At 43.2% G+C, this 15,823-nt stretch overlaps 3 protein-coding genes across 4 annotated transcripts; 1 reads left to right on the top strand and 2 right to left on the bottom strand.

The window, feature by feature from the left end:
- Positions 1 to 908: 908 nt before the first annotated feature.
- Positions 909 to 3,797, bottom strand: LOC9267253 (uncharacterized). 2 transcript variants are annotated; one of them, XM_066310367.1, is made up of 3 exons: positions 2,382 to 3,797; positions 1,412 to 1,516; positions 909 to 1,053 (listed from the first exon to the last, which is right to left on the bottom strand). In XM_066310367.1, the coding sequence occupies exon 1, from the start codon at positions 3,721 to 3,723 to the stop codon at positions 2,629 to 2,631; it is 1,095 nt and encodes a 364-aa protein (XP_066166464.1). In that variant the 5' UTR covers positions 3,724 to 3,797; the 3' UTR covers positions 909 to 1,053; positions 1,412 to 1,516; positions 2,382 to 2,628. The 2 variants fall into 2 exon arrangements, with proteins under 2 accessions (XP_066166464.1, XP_015638975.2); XM_015783489.3 differs by having other exon boundaries at positions 909 to 1,516.
- Positions 3,798 to 4,712: 915 nt separating this feature from the next.
- LOC9269437 (uncharacterized) lies at positions 4,713 to 8,746 on the bottom strand. The gene is made up of 3 exons (XM_015783396.3): positions 7,435 to 8,746; positions 6,131 to 6,217; positions 4,713 to 5,142 (listed from the first exon to the last, which is right to left on the bottom strand). Exons 1-2 carry the CDS (start codon positions 8,657 to 8,659, stop codon positions 6,132 to 6,134), a joined length of 1,311 nt encoding a protein of 436 aa, XP_015638882.2. The 5' UTR covers positions 8,660 to 8,746; the 3' UTR covers positions 4,713 to 5,142; position 6,131.
- A 3,038-nt stretch (positions 8,747 to 11,784) lies between these two features.
- LOC4338221 (uncharacterized) lies at positions 11,785 to 15,823 on the top strand. The gene is made up of 7 exons (XM_015783459.3): positions 11,785 to 12,004; positions 13,376 to 13,424; positions 13,514 to 13,822; positions 14,205 to 14,253; positions 14,566 to 14,660; positions 14,767 to 14,891; positions 15,537 to 15,823. Exons 1-7 carry the CDS (start codon positions 11,829 to 11,831, stop codon positions 15,592 to 15,594), a joined length of 861 nt encoding a protein of 286 aa, XP_015638945.1. The 5' UTR covers positions 11,785 to 11,828; the 3' UTR covers positions 15,595 to 15,823.

The raw sequence follows: 15,823 nt of genomic DNA on the forward strand, positions 1-15,823 counted from the left end.
TACATTGTAATTACTATGTAACTGCACTGTAACTACATTATCATCTCTATATAATTTAGATATAATGTTACATATATTATTTTAATACTTATATACGAGTTACATTATAGTTATAGTGAAATTATATTGCAATTATATTATAGTTAGATTTGAAAGTTTTCTCCTTAAAAAACTTTCGACAGTTCTCTAGATAGTCCCAATAGAGAAAGCATTTGAATGATCATATGAAGAGAACGAGCAGCATATAAGCATAAACACAAGTAAACAAGAAGCTAAGTTAGTTCATCTAGTCCTTTTTACTTTTACTTATGAAAATCGAGAGATAGCAATATGTGTTTTGTTCTATCCTGATTCAGCAGATTACAGAACACAGATATATTTTATATTCATGTCTTGATTCGGCAGATGATTACACCATGATCTTGTTATGAAATGGCAAGCTTCATTTCAGGCTTGATACGTTGGTACTCCAATATTTTTAGGACTAAAGAATGACAATGGTTCATCATAATGACAAAGCTGGGCATCCTTTAAGATCTTACAAGACACCATGTTTTGTACGTAGAACTTCTAGTTTGCACTTAATTATGTCTGCTAGTTCATTATAGACGCAAGCCAACAGAAATACCGGCATACTCCCATATAACCTATCTGTATTTTGTTTAAAGCAATGTACATGGTATGGTTACTTTCTATCAATTTATTTCATCCCAACAAAAATATAAAAGCAGGGTCACTTGTCATAAACAGGAAAGCTTCATCTCAGACTTGATCGCCAGATGATATAATGTTTTTTTTTTCAACAGTTAACATGATGACAAGACTGGGTGTCATTCAGTTTCTTAAATATTATGTTTACTGACAAATTGTAGTTTGCACTCAGTGATGATTGCTGGCTCGGAGAATAATAATACGGAACAGAAGTAAGAATTTTCATTGGCATCAACCTAATACTTGGTAGGACACGACAGCGAAGGGTGACAAAGCAGGTCGAAGAAGATGAGGATAACTAGGAAGAAAACATATCTTCTTTTTCAGAGGAAGAAAGGTACCCTACATAAAAAAGCTGTGTTTAGGCTTCCACTATTGAGTTAACCTCGGTTCTTTTGAAGTTGGAACTATAAACAGAATGCTTCAACAGAAGTGATCAGCCACAATTTGGGTACCAGCCTAACCAGTGACAACGTCTGGCACATATAGTACAAACAGACTTACTAGTTTTAGCTAAACACATGAAAGGTTCTATTAGAAACAAAATGGCACACACGAGGTGGGTATTTACTGCATAAAATGTCTAAGAGGTGAGTGCACGATTATTTCTGTAGGATGGACACCTTCAGACTAGAAGGGATGACAAACTGGATATACGACTAATAGTGGATGAAACAAGAAGCAGTAGTGGAGAGAGTACCCAAAGATTGTTTAGATGAGAACCTGGTACATCATCTGTTCTAATCACTGCTCGAACGAACCAGGACGTCTGCCAAAGTCTTGTTTTCAGCACCTTCCTCCTTGCCTGAAGCGGTACATTTAATCATTTGTACAAGTAAAACATCACAATAGTAACACAGAACATACTAAAACAATATGGAATTCTCTGTATTTAAATATAAGGTTTGAGCTAGCAATAAAACTCTTCTTGTAGGGTAGGTAATGGAAAATTCAGCACAGCGAATCTATAATTGGCTTAATTACATGAATAAAGTTGTTATGAATAACTTTCAAATGGACAGTCTTATGTGTGATACAAACAATAGACATACCTGATATATGCAAATAAGTTAGCTTGCTAATTTTTGGTCCAGGGTTACACTCTTTAACTAATATAGTTCTTGACAAGTTGGAGAAGTAAAGAAGTAAGAGAAATACTTGAAAGAATGAGTTCATTTGCTAATTTTAGGTCCAGAGTTACACCCTATCTGATAAAATACTTGACTAGTTAGACAAATGAAGAAATCCTTAAATGGACATATCATCTGTATTAAACTATTAATTGTACTCTATGAACACAAAATTATAGAAAGATGGAAATAGAATGTGGATCATGTGGTATAAATTCACAATTCACAAACATTAGATTATTATGAGTTCCAACAAATATATCCTCAAACATACATGGAAGGGTTTGAACGATTATACAACAGAACAGCAACAGAAATATATGTATATAAGTTGATAGTTGAACTACTAAATTCCACAGCATGTGAGGTCATTGTCCTATTCCATAACCAAGATAACGAGATTAACAGACTATAAGATGTCAGTTTGACGAAGAATACTGAAAATGCATGTAAAGCAATGCTATAATGTAAAAACTAGCAAATGACCAGCACAGAGAACAAATTGTAACTAGCAAATAAAGAGGACAAGTTGAACATCACCTGCAGAAGGGATCCGACTTGACCCAAGCCAAGGTGGGAGCACACACGGTAAGAAGGTGCCAATGAGAAATGTTCGCTCATGGAACTCACATTCCCCCAAATCAGAACACCCCACCACCTCCCTCCTGTCCATGTCGACGGCGAGGACATGATCTCCGACGACGACGCACACGACGCTGGCATTCACCGGGTCAATTGCACAGATCCAAGGGATTCTATCCTGCCATGGCCGTCCAGCTGCCGCGTTCTACAGTGGCCGGCCAAGCGCCACCTGATGCTCAAGCGTCCAGCAGCCGTAGTCGTCGTCGAGGGCGAAGGAGCTGAGCACGAATGGCTTCTTCTGGGACACCTCGACGTAGCGCAGCCTCCCCTCGCTGACCCCAATGCGGCGGTACATCCCCTGAGCCAGCACTGACGCCATGAACTCCTCCCCCGTGGTTGGCTCTGGCAGCACGCTGCTCCGCGGCAGCTCGATGAAGCGGAGCTCTGGCCGGTCGCTGAACGGGTCGGCGGAGACCACGCCCCAGCCCAGATCGACCCACCATATTCGTCCGGCGAAGGCTACCACCTCGTGGTGCGAGTGTACGTTCAGCTGCCGCGCGAGCGGGAGCGGCGACGGCAAGCTCTCCAGCTTGTCCCACTCGCCTGTTTGCGACAGGAACCGCCACATCGCGAAGCCCCGATCCTTCCCGTCGCGGCCGTTCCCCTCGCTGAGAGATGCGACGGCGTACTCGTCGGGCGGCCCGTGACCGTGCCCCTGCGCGGACCGGGTGAGGAGGCCCGGGAGGTGGCAGAACATGGTCTTCTTGGTGCCGTTGATGTCCGGGAGGCGGAACAGCTCGCCGCTGATGGGGTTGCAGACGAGGCGCGTGATGTCAGGGTTCGTGTTGACGCCGGCGAGCTCGCGTTCCTGGGTGTCGCCGCGTGAGTTGTGGAGGTTAAAGCTGAGGCCGGTCAACTTCTTGCCTTGCTGCTGAGCCTGAGCCTGCGCGCCGGCGCGGCGGTTGGCGACGACGCGGGCCGTGGCGCGGATATCGGTGAAGTCGAGGAGGAGGAGGCCGTCGCTGGTGGCTCCGGCGTCCCCGACGACGGTGCGGAGGATGTCGCTGTTGGGATCGACCGGGGGCTCGGGGTCGAGGCCGACGAGGTGCTCGGGGACGACGAGGTGGGAGACGGCCGGGGGCTGGGCGAGCTCGATCGACGCGCGCTCCGCCGTGGACGCGCGTATCCTGGTGTACTGTATCATCGCCCACGGAGGCTGCGATGCGGCCGAGGAGAGGCCGCGGCGGAGACGGCCGGAGGCGGCGGCGGCGGCGGCGGAGAGGTGGCGGGGCAGCAGCATCTCGGTGAAAAAGTGGGGGTTAATTTGATAATTTCTCTCGTCTCCTTCGAACAGAGAGAAGGTGAAAGGAATTTTCGCGTGAGGAATTACGGAGTTGATGAGTAGTACTAGTAGTTGGGTGCAGCTGGCCTGGTCTACTGGGCTCGGTCCAGGGATTTGAACGACATTTTACGGCAAGGGCTGTGTTTATTTCCACGCAAAGTTTAGATTTTGGTTAAAATTGAAGATGATGTGACTGAAAAGTTACGTATATGACAGGTTGATATGATGGAAAAGAACTGAAGTTTGGATCTAAATTTTAGATCTAAACACAGCTAAGGTTTGCTGCACCCCTCCCTGTTGGTGCGGCAAAATAAATTTTCGGAAAAGTAAAACAATATGTACCACAAAATTTTAAAAAAGGGCAAATGCACAAAAAATTTTAAGCTACGCATCAGAGCATCGTTTTGTCATTTTTGAACTTTGCAGGTCGAGCTTTTTCTTTCTTTGGCAAAGCGTCTGTACAAACCGAAAACATTATCTGCTATTTTCAGGGATTAGCAATGACTAACATTCTCAGGGCTACTGAAATTCCGCAAGACCCTAAAATCTTAACACATTTGCACATACTTTCTCAGTCCCAAAGTAACGTAATCATTTTATTTTTCTATGTTTCTATGTTTCATAATACAAGGCACCTCTTTCTTACCACACCTCTTTCTTCCCAAAATTTGTTTTTCTTTAAATCATCTAGGTTCAACATCTCTAATCCTACCCATGTATTGTATTTATTGAGATGATTCAAACAAGAGTGGTAATAATTCTTTTAAGTCTTTGACTATACTAATGGTGGTTATGTCGAGAAAATAATTGGAATGGCACCTCTATTGTACTGCCACGTACTCCCTCTGTTCCAAAATGAATCAAACTCAAGAGATGAATCTAGACACACATCCTAGAGTTTGAGATTTTTTGGGACGGAGGGAACAAACACCAATTTACGTACAGTATTCAGACAGTCACACTCACACATGCTGAATTTTGCATTAACAGACAAGTTGTGAATCAACATCTAAGACGTGCTCAAACACATGGCATTTTTGCCCGGATTCCACCTTCAAAACGGACTCAAAATCTTCTGCCAACGTCATTAGCCGCAGCTCAAAGCCACAAACTCATTAGTGTCTAGGGAACGTCTGCCTAGCTGCTTTTAAGTACAATATTAATCAGTGAAACCCAAAATTCAGCGTTCAGCCAACGTTTAGCAAACAAAGAAAAAGAGGGGGGGGGGGTGGAGTTTGTGATTGCAGCACCCAATGCCATTGTAGCGTTGCTTCATAAGAAAGAAAGACTTCCAAGTTCATCATAAATTCAGAACAGCTTTCACAAAACAACTTCAGAAACCAACAGAACAGATATCGCCTGTTAAATTCCATAGACCTGGAGAGAATGAATTAAGCATTAGCCCATCTCATTAATGATGCCAAGAGAGCGAGTGCTATGAGAAAGAACCTATTTTTCTTTGTTACAATATGGATGCATGCAAACAGAAATAATACTATAATCCCACACACCTTTTTCTCAATTTTATATAAAAATAGGCGTAATGTTTATTTTCTATATACCATTTCTTTGTTCCATAACAGCAAATATGTACATCTGATTGGCAGATCTAAAATAAAACACGATAGCCCTAATTTTTAATATGCTCAACATTTAAATCCGAAGTGCTACTAAAAGACCACAGTATAGGAATCATGGACTATTTGAAATTGAAGTAGCCATCTGGTAAATTAGGCTGTCTTGATCTGAGGTAACACTTAACAAATAATGATGGGTAGCAAAAAGTAACTAATCAGGAATGCAGTTTCCTTAACACAGGAAAGAATGAAATAGATGATGGTTTAAACAATGATAGCTAAGTACCAAATATACATTATATATACCATTTCTATGGTGCAACAAAAACTAATGATTTCAGTCACTTGTGAAGAAACAGGAAGCTATGAAGTTAATAACTCATGATAACAAAAACAGTTATTTAGTTTTTTAATACGCAAGCTTTATTTAGGTTTCCATCTAGATAAGTTTTACTGGTACAACGCGAAGTTGATTCTCGGTTATAATGGGCAGATCGAACCAGACAAATCTGTACAGTTGATGACAAGAGTAGGGCACGGTAACCATAATTATTTGTACACTATTTCACATTGAAATTTAAAGTACCAATAGCTTAAAACTGAAGTAGTATATCATATCATGTTCTACAGTACACACTACAGAAGGACTCAATTGACGCTACAAACATATATGGTCAGCAAAAGTAACTAGTCATAATTCTTGTTTCATTAACAAAGGAAAGGATGAAATAGATTATGGATTAAACAAGAATAGCAGAAGAAAGAACCATATGTATTTGCTTCTTCACCTCAACTCTTCATATCCCTGTCTACACGAACCAATGTGTCTGCCATGGTTTTGCTTCTGATGCTGGCCTTGGTGCTTGAAAGTGTTCCTACAGTGAGGGAGTTGAACCATTATAACACAAGAAATGGAAATAAACACTTCCCTACATTTGTTTACAATATGAAAGAGCATAACATCTCTACACTGAAAGACATGCGCTGTAAATGAGTTTGTCCCATCATAATTTAGCTACATTAGGTTGGCACAGACCACACAACATATGCATCAAGAAACAAAATGGAATTGCTAACTTGCTATACATGTTGACTGCAATTTAAGCAAATCTCAGCATTTAACATTGCACGTTTCCTTTTAATGACTTCGTAACCAATTTAACAGCAGAGGTGGCTCATGAAACAATAACATTCTCACAAGCCTCCAACCACATCGTTTAGTTTTGACGGGCGCATGCAAGACAGGGCTTTTCCCCCGATTCCTCCCAAATAGAGGAGATTCCAACAATCTGATTCCAATGAAAACCAGCAACCCAAACTCGTCTAGGGATCTCTGCTCAGCCAATTTTAAGTTCGGTATGCATCAGCAAAACCCAAATATAAATGCACATCCAATGTTTCCCCAAAATGACAGTTCGGAGTTGCAGCACCAATTGGCAATTGCATCATAATACATCACCTCATAGAAAAGGGTAAAAAAGTCCTAATCCATCAGAACAGTTCTCACTGTTAAATTTCAGAAAACTGGAAAGCAAAAGTTATGATTTGGGAACATCTCATTGATCAGGCAAGGGAAGCGAGTGACAAGAGAAAGAATCAATATTTATTGGTTCATCATGAACACAAGCAAACAGAGATGATATTATAGTCCCATATAGCTGGTCTTGTGGTGAATATGAGACATCCATGTGGTAGATAAAATGGATCAAAATCACCCACGGTAGTATGAATAGGAGTGAGAAGATAGTATTGGAAAAAGTTGATTGGCCATACAAATCAATAGTTTCTTAATATACTACCGATATTGCAAAACATAGTATAAGGCACCAAACCACTCGCCATTGCATTGCCACAGATCACACGCGATGCAATCATCTAGAAACATAATAAGATGGCTAAGCACATTAACTATTGAAATTCAAGAGGAATTCAGGCAGTTGACAATTATCACTTCTGTTTTCTGAAAAATCAACATGCCTACCTAAATTCCCAGAGATTATTCATGAAAACAAACCAACCGACCATAACATATGCATACTCATGTCGCAGGTAAAACATGCATATCAAAATAAAGCATGAGAAAGAAGAGAACCTGCAGAAGGGATCTGGAATTCCTCAAGCCACGGTGGGAGAATACATGGTGTGAGGAAACCGGTGAAAGGCGAAAATGGGCCAGTGCTGCAACCTATCTGCGAACGTCCGAGCACCTCACCCCGCTCCATGTCCACGGCAACACAAGAGTCACCAATTGTGAGGTACATTGTGCTCGCATTGAGTGGGTCAATGACACCAATCCGTGGCGTGTCATCCTCCTCCGGGTCTGGGTGGCATCCATCCACCCCGAGCCGGCTGAGCGCTACCCGGTGTTCCAGCGTCCAGCTGCTGCCATTGTCATCAAGGGCAAAGGAGCTGAGCACGAATGGCTCCTTCTGGGACACCTCGGCGTAGCGCAGCCTCCCCTCGCTGACGCCGACGAGGCGGAACCTGCCTAGCTTCCGTATCCCCTCCACGGGCTCCGTCACACTGCCCCTCGGCAGCTGGACGAATTGCAGCTCCGGTCGGTCGCTGAACGGGTCGACGGAGACGACGCCCCAGCTCACGTCGACCCACCACAGCCGGCCGGCGAAGGCCACCACCTCGTGGGAGACGTCCATCTGCCTGGCGAGTGGGAGCGGGGACGGCAAACCCACCAGCTTGTCCCATTCCCCTTTCTGCGAGAGAAACCGGCGCATGGCGATGCGCCGGTTGTCTTCCCCGTCCACGCTGAGCCACGCGACGGCGTACCTGTCCGGCGGCCCGTCGGGGCGGTCAGATTGGGTGAGGATTCCGGTGAACTGGCACCACGAGGTGTCCTTGGTGCCGTCGATGTCCGGCATGCGGAACAGCTGGCCGGTGACAGGGTTGCAGACGAAGCGCGTGACGTCGAACCGCCTGTCGAAGCCGGTCATCTGGCGCGCCAGGCCGTTGGGGTGGACGCCGACGACGGGGCCCGTGGAGAGGCCGTCGGTGAAGTCGAGGAGGAGGAGGCCGTCGCCGCTCGCGCCGCGCACGCAGCCCCCGAGGAGGCGCATCTGGCTCCTGGGGTCGGTGAGGGGCCGGAGGTCGAGGAGGTGCGCGGGGACGTGGACGTGCGAGGCGCGCGGGGGCTCGGCGAGCTGGAACGACGCGCGCAGCGCCGCCAGGGAGCTCCTGGCCGCTTCCACGTGGAAGATCATCGCCCACCGCGGGCGCGAGGGCGGCGCGGCCGTGGAGAGGGTGCGGCCGGCGGCGGCGGCGGCGGATAGGATCGAGCGGCGGAGGCGGAGCAGGTGGTGCATTTTGGCGGTGGCCGGCGACGAGGTGGAAGGGGGGAGAAGAGGGAGGGGGGGTTTTGCTGCTTTTGTTTGCGGCGAGCGGAGAAGGCGAGAGGGGGGCGGTCGGTGCACGAGGGCTTGGTTCATGGACGGGGGCGGTGCCTAGATGTGGACCCAGGTGGGTTCACATGTTAGTGAAAGGACGTGGCTTACGACTGCGGGAGGCGGAGACCGGAGGGGAAAAGGCTCGCCACTTTTTGAACGCATTAACTGCCAGATGGCAGATCCCCACTGGTTGCTGTGTGTGCTTAATCCCGTCAGTCACTAATCTCCCGCCAAAACGCTCTGGTCCTTTTGGGCCCATACGGCCCGTATGGTTGGGGGAAGTTGGATTGAGAGTTTAGAGCGACGAGGCTATTAACTATTTTGTTTGGTTGGAAGATATGTAAATTTTGGTGGGATGGAGATAAGTTTTGCCTAAACAAATCTCACCCATCCGTTTTCATTAGAAATTGGGAAAGGATTCTTCTTAGTTAGGAGCAGCTGACTTTAGATGATAACTGTTCGGACAAACTGTGGTGGACTCTGTCCAAAAATGGGAAATTCACTGTGAAATCTTTCTATAGAGCTCTCAAAATGCAACAGGTCAATTGTCCACATAAAAAGTTTTGGAAATTCAAAATTCCTCTGAAAATTAAAATTTTCATTTGGCTTTTTACCAGAAACAAGATTCTTACCAAAGACAATCTTTTTAAAAGAGGTTGGAGAAAAGGTGATAACAAATGTGCTTTTTTGATAAGGAGGAGACAATCCAGCACCTGTTTTTTTTTTTTGAGTGTCCTTTGGCCAGAATGTTATGGAATGTCATTGCTGTAGCTTTGAATCTCAAACCTTGTCTAAACAGAATAAATCTTTTTGGTTCTTGGCTCAATAATATAGAGAAATTCACAAAAAAACCTTGTTGTTACTGGGATAGCTGCTGTTATCTGGACTATTTGGAAGTCCAAAAACAAAGTTTGTTTTGAGAATAAATTTCCTCAAGATCCTACTGATTTAGTGTATATGGCTTGTAATTTGGTGGATTCCTAGACTTGTCTACAGAAACAAGAAGCAAGTCGAAGAAGTTTGCAGCTGGGAACCATGGTACTAAGGCCCTGTTTAGATGGGACTAAAACTTTTAAGTCCCTATCACATCGGATGTTTGAAAATTAATTATAAATATTAAACGTAGACTATTAATAAAACCCATCCATAATCTTGGACTAATTTGCGAGACGAATCTAATGAGCCTAATTAATCCATGATTAGCCTATGTGATGCTACAGTAAACATTCTCTAATTATAGATTAATTAGGCTTAAAAAATTTGTCTCGTGAATTAGCTTTCATTTATGTAATTAGTTTTGTAAGTAGTCTATATTTAATACTCTAAATTAGTGTCTAAAGACAGGGACTAAAGTTAAAACACCACCTAAGACAGGTGGCAAGTGAAGTATTCAATTCAAGTCATGGCTGGCGAGGAGGCATCAGAAGAATTGGACCAGCTTAGTCTCTCCCTGGCAGTTTGATCTTGTTTGATACTCCTTGGAATGTCTGTTTAATCCCTAGTACTCTGTATCTAGGATCGTCATCTTGGTTAGGCCTGTAATGGTTAGGCTGATGGTCTTCTGTTCCTGTCCCACTCAGTGGTCAGGTTTGTCGTTAGTTATCTGTTTTTTACTACTTCTCAAGACTTGTTGTAATGACTATCATTTCTACAAAGAGAAATGGGGGCGCCATCGCCCTAGTTCTAAAAAAAAAATCTAATATTAAACTAAACTCCATATCAATTTCCACCACCTCTACCAAACAATATATTGGGACTAAAAATCAAATTCCCATTTTAATCTCACTATCCATTCTCTCGTCTAAACTCCCAGTCCCCTTCCCTCCAGTTGCCAGAGTATGAGAGAGGAAATGGGAGTTTAGAATATTGAGCATTTTAATCTCTGCTCCCTCAGTTTCACAATGTAAGTCATTCTAGCATTTCCCACATTCATATTGATGCTAATGAAGTCTTCATTAGCATCAATATGAATGTGGGAAATGCTAGAATGACTTACACTGTGAAACAGAGGAAGTAGTTTGGTTGGAGGGCTTGGGAATTTCGAAGGGATTGGGATTGGGAATTAATCCGTCCAACTCCCCACCATCCTACCTTGTTAATTCACGAGACTTGGTGAGAATTAAACACGAGAAGTCTAAAACACCCCTCAACAATACCCCTGCAACCTCCACCGTCCGCTGGTGCGAGAAGGCACAAGATGCGCAAAACATTCCCATTCACCGGGTCGAGAAGGACTGAAATGTGCGAAAAATCCCCTGCCACTAGCACGAGGAGTAAAACGTGCACAAAATCCCTTGCCACTCGCACGAGAAGAAGTAAACGCGCGCAAAATCCCCATCTCAATAGCACTTCTCTCGCCCTCTCCGTCGGGTGGCCATCATGAGAGGGAATAAATCCTGCGAAATATCACCATCTTAGCAGCACTTCTCCCATTCACCCGAGAAAACTACAACCTTTCTCACACAAGTTTGTTGTGTTCTCGAAAACTCCCCCTCTCTCTCCTATACAGATCCAGACCGTGCTGCTAGGTCCACCGCTGTCATGCCTTGTCTTCGAGTCGGTCCAGGGGATGGAACATAGGCAACGGGATGTGGGGGCGGCGATGGAGTAGAGACCGGATGAAGCCTAGCCCCCCTCCCCTCGAAGGAAGGAGAGAGAGGGGTGACCCACTGACATGTGTGTCCCACTTTTTAAAATCTTTTTTCCTGATTGACATGTAGGCCCCACATATTTTGTTTGAACTTTTATTTTTCTTTTAAATCTTGCTTCTATGCCATGTCAACGTCATGTGGGACGAAACCAAAACAACCGTCCAAACCAAATTGGGACCTTGTATGCACTGGTGATACGTTAAAGAATGTTATTCAAACTCGATGTTAAGACGAGAGATCTAAAGTAAACTTATTACCTTTAACGTTTCTAGTGGACCAGCCCATCTTCCTACGTAAACCCAACAGCCGGCCCACTCAGATTCCCATCGGCACGGCACGTCTCCCCCTCCTCCGCACAAGTCTCGGATTCCTCCGCACGCAGCTTCCCCTCCCGAAGCTCCCCAAGTTTGAAATTTCGAACGGTCGGCGGCGGAAGGATGGAGAGGGCTACCACCTCCGGAGGCGGCGGCGGCGGCAGCCAGCCGCCGCGGGGGGTAGGGCTGCCGTTGGTGGAGGTGCAGGCGGCGGCGGCGTCGCTGCGGCGGTCGGAGGTGTTCTACGTCGTGAAGGAGCTCCTCGGCTTCGTCCTCTACATGCACCACCAGATCCCCGCGTAATCCCCCCTCGATCCGCTCCCATCCTATCCCCCCGCCCTTCTCTCTTTCAATCTCTCTCCCTCTCCCAAATGCTGGGGAAGTGGTCGGTATAGGGATGGATTTGGTGGGTCTCTATGTGAGTTTTTAGCATCTAGGTTACAGTCTAAACAATTTGTTCGAGTTCGAATCTAATTTTCTAGAGCAATTGAGGTGGTACTGAACTTCGGATTTGGTCACCAGATTTTGATGGGTTTTGTTCTAGCAACCTTAGTGCTTGTGGATCTAATTGGGATACAAGTTGCATTGCATCAATCCATCAAATAGGCAATGGCCTGACTGAATGGCTGTTCTGCTGTAGCAGAGTTGAGAATTCCATTAATTCAAAATGGCTCTAGAAATATGCGTGGCGTTCTGGACCATACTGTTGGCAATGAATTGGGCAACTTCATCGATGATGATTTGAAGGTTCACTTTTGTAACAAATTGCTTGCATTTCCTTTGCTTCCTGGGAGATGTTTGGTATTGATATGTGGCCTTAGGTTGTGCATTCTCTGTTAGATGAATATGACTGTTGATTGTTATGTTATTATAAACTGTTAATTTGACGAGATACTTTAATTTACCTTATTGTAGCGTGTTATCTACTCCTGGTCCTGATTACATGTGTTGGTGCAGGTGTGGTGTTCTTGTGCTTTCGTTCTTATGTTTTATGCACATAATAAAATAGACAAAAAAAAATTCTGGAAGAAATCAAAGTGTGTGTATCCGTTCTTGTAGAAATTTCTGCTGTACGACTTTTTTCCCCCGCAAATATGCCAAAAAACTTGCATATATTTGTATTAAGAAGAATAAATAGTAAGAGAACAAAGTAGCAACAAATATACATACACACACAGAGCTTCAAAAGAACAAATGGTCAGAGACTTTATGTATGACTGTTTAGTTTCTGTGTATGTTCTGGGCTCTGGTTCTTCATTTGCAATACCTGAGCACATACTCATGACCAACCTAGTTTGTCCAGTACAACAGAATAATGTTGATGCATTGGTGTGACGCTGTTATTCTATGATGTAGGGCTAATTTTCTGGGGCTTAAGTTAGGCACACAGCATTGTTGTGCATTGGTGCTTGACTTCTAGGATGCGTACATCACTGAAGATGAAACCTTTGAAGATGAAATCTCCTGCTATTGTGTTGTTTAAATTTGTTATAGCACACCTGCACTGCAATCAAAGAAAAAGAATATAAGTGAACAGCATTTAGCTTGGATTATGTAATTATCCATTTTGCAGATGGCCAGATTATATACTAAGTTAGGGCAGTTATACACTGCTGTATGTAAAATTATCACATGAATTTGAAGTCTAATTTGTTTTTCTACATTTTCAGGGTATTGCAGAATCTTGAAAATGAATTTGCAAGTTTAAAGGAGGAAATGGTAAGTTTTGTTCTCAGAAAGAATGTCACCATTAGCATCTACGCAGTATTTCTTTATCGAGCCTATTAATAATTTGTGGCTATTTATAGACAGAGATGGCATTGCCACCAGGAGAAATGAAACCATCTGATCAGAGAAAGTACAATACACGGAAAAGGGAAGTAAGACGGAGGATCAAGAAGCAGGAGAAGTTAATGAATGGCCTCTCCAGCGTATTTTCTGCTCTTCAGAAAGCACTCGATGAAGTTCCTAGCATTGAAGGAGTTCTCCTGATCCTCGGTGGTAGCCTTGTCAGGCCTCTGTTTGTCTATGACATTACAATTTCTCATGGTAGATTTGATGCTGGAAGTGCCAATGAGCGTGGTGCAAGCAAATTAGCGCAGTCCGTTTCTCGAAAGGTGAGCTACTTTCTGGCTTAATGCTCCATGAATAACTATCACCCATTAGATCCTAGGGTGACTACATTTCTTTAGAATTTGGTAGTTTTTCTGAAGTACCATAGAGTTGAGATCTGAACGTTGATGGAATTCACAATGCTGTAACTTTTAGTACCTACTTTGGACAACAATATGGCAATAGCATATCTGAAATGTTCTAGTGTTGTAGTTTTGCTCTACTGTTTGGCATTTTGGCATATGACCAAACAGTGTAAGGAGAATCTTGCTATGTTTTTGCCCCATTGCTAGGCTTAATTCTATTTTTTTTTACTTATCATTGTGCATGTTTCATCTTCATATGGTGGTCCTCTTTAAATAATAACATGCATATGTATATGTATAGGCCATTCGTGCTCTTATATCAAGTGGTGCAGGGAGTTTATCTTATACAGGTACTGGTTCTTCTGTTTTACTATATACTAGCTCTGTTCCAAAATATAAGAATTTTTAGTGGTGGACATGGGTATTAAGGAAGTAGGTGGAATTAAATGGGAGAAGGTTGTGATTGTTTGAGAAGTGAAAATATGTGAAGAAATTAAATGTGGGGAGATTGTGATTAGTTGATAAGAGAATGTAAGTAGAGAAGTTGTATTTTGGGACAAAATTTGAATGCTGAAATTGTTATATTTTGGGACAGTGGGGGTATTTGATTGGGAATGCCATCATCCTTTTACCTTAACGTTTTCCCTCCAATTGTTTTGAAGGCCCTACCAAGCTGTTTGTTCTAGTCAGATGTCCCTGTACATTGAACTTACCACTGGACTTCCTGCCGAAACGTGATTTTCGTTACAGCAAAAAGGTTTTTTTTTTTTCTGAAGTTAGTTTATGTTTTTTGTCAGCTTCCTTTTGCAAAAAGATCTAATGTCTCCCTGATTAATACATGAGCCTTAATCTTTTCAACACAGGTTGTACCCCTCCAGATGTGTATAAAATGCAATATAGCAGGCATCCAAATAGATAATCAACAAATAACATCAATTGTTGATGCTTCAAGATGCACTTCAGAATCTACTATTTCTGAGGTTATCTGGTAAATAATTCTGGTCATCTGTTCCCAGTTACCCATTTATCACTATTTGCTTTCTGCTGCTATTTCCCCTCCTGTGTAATGGTAACCAATAGTTCAGTATTGTCTTAAGTACGGCAAACCTTCCCTAGTACTATGCAAGATAGAGTGCTCTTCCTGAGTCCATGCCACTTTATTTTCTTAAAATCAAGGCAGGAGCACTGCTGAATTCTACTAGAAGAGGTGAAATTATGATTACAAGAAGCCCATTAGTGTAATCTTATTAAACTGCATATGAATCTTTTGTGTTTTGAAGGATAAAAGAAATTTAATTTACCAACATTTGAATTATGTGCTTTTGTGTTTTGTTGGCATCAAGTATTGCAAAGAATTATTTTAAGGTTGATACGGTTAGGATTTTTTCTCAGAAATCTTACCCATTTTAGTTTGTTATGTGTACACTGGTTTCCTTCTATTTTTTCCCCTGAAAAACATGTATGTGTTTTGATGACCCCTGTTCTGTTTTTAGACCTTTGAACTTCCCCCTTTTTCAGTCTATTAGGCAGAGCTCCTGCCATTTTCGTTAAAAAAAGAAAAGAGTGATCTCCAGCGGATCTTTTCTTTTGAACTTAAGTAAATTCAGTTAACGAATATTCATTAATTTTCCAGGTTCCAGTGTAAGCATACGATAAGAGGCCTACCTTGCAAGGCGTCATTAGAAGAGTGATATGGCCCAAGCATGTTGAAGACGCCCAGAAAACAGTGGATGATGTAGCGATATAACTCCTGTTCTGACTTTGTAAATGCATACGGCATTCCGCGAAGGATCATCATTCTGTATGTTCGTTCCATTTGTACAGTGCTATGAAGTTCAGTTCGCTCCATTGCCTAACAAAGAAGAATGAAAAACAAGAGCACAATTAAAGTTTAGTGAACCTGAAGTATTGAATTGAATC

Source organism: Oryza sativa, chromosome 5, assembly GCF_034140825.1.
Source record: "Oryza sativa Japonica Group chromosome 5, ASM3414082v1".
Classification (NCBI taxonomy): domain Eukaryota; kingdom Viridiplantae; phylum Streptophyta; class Magnoliopsida; order Poales; family Poaceae; genus Oryza; species Oryza sativa.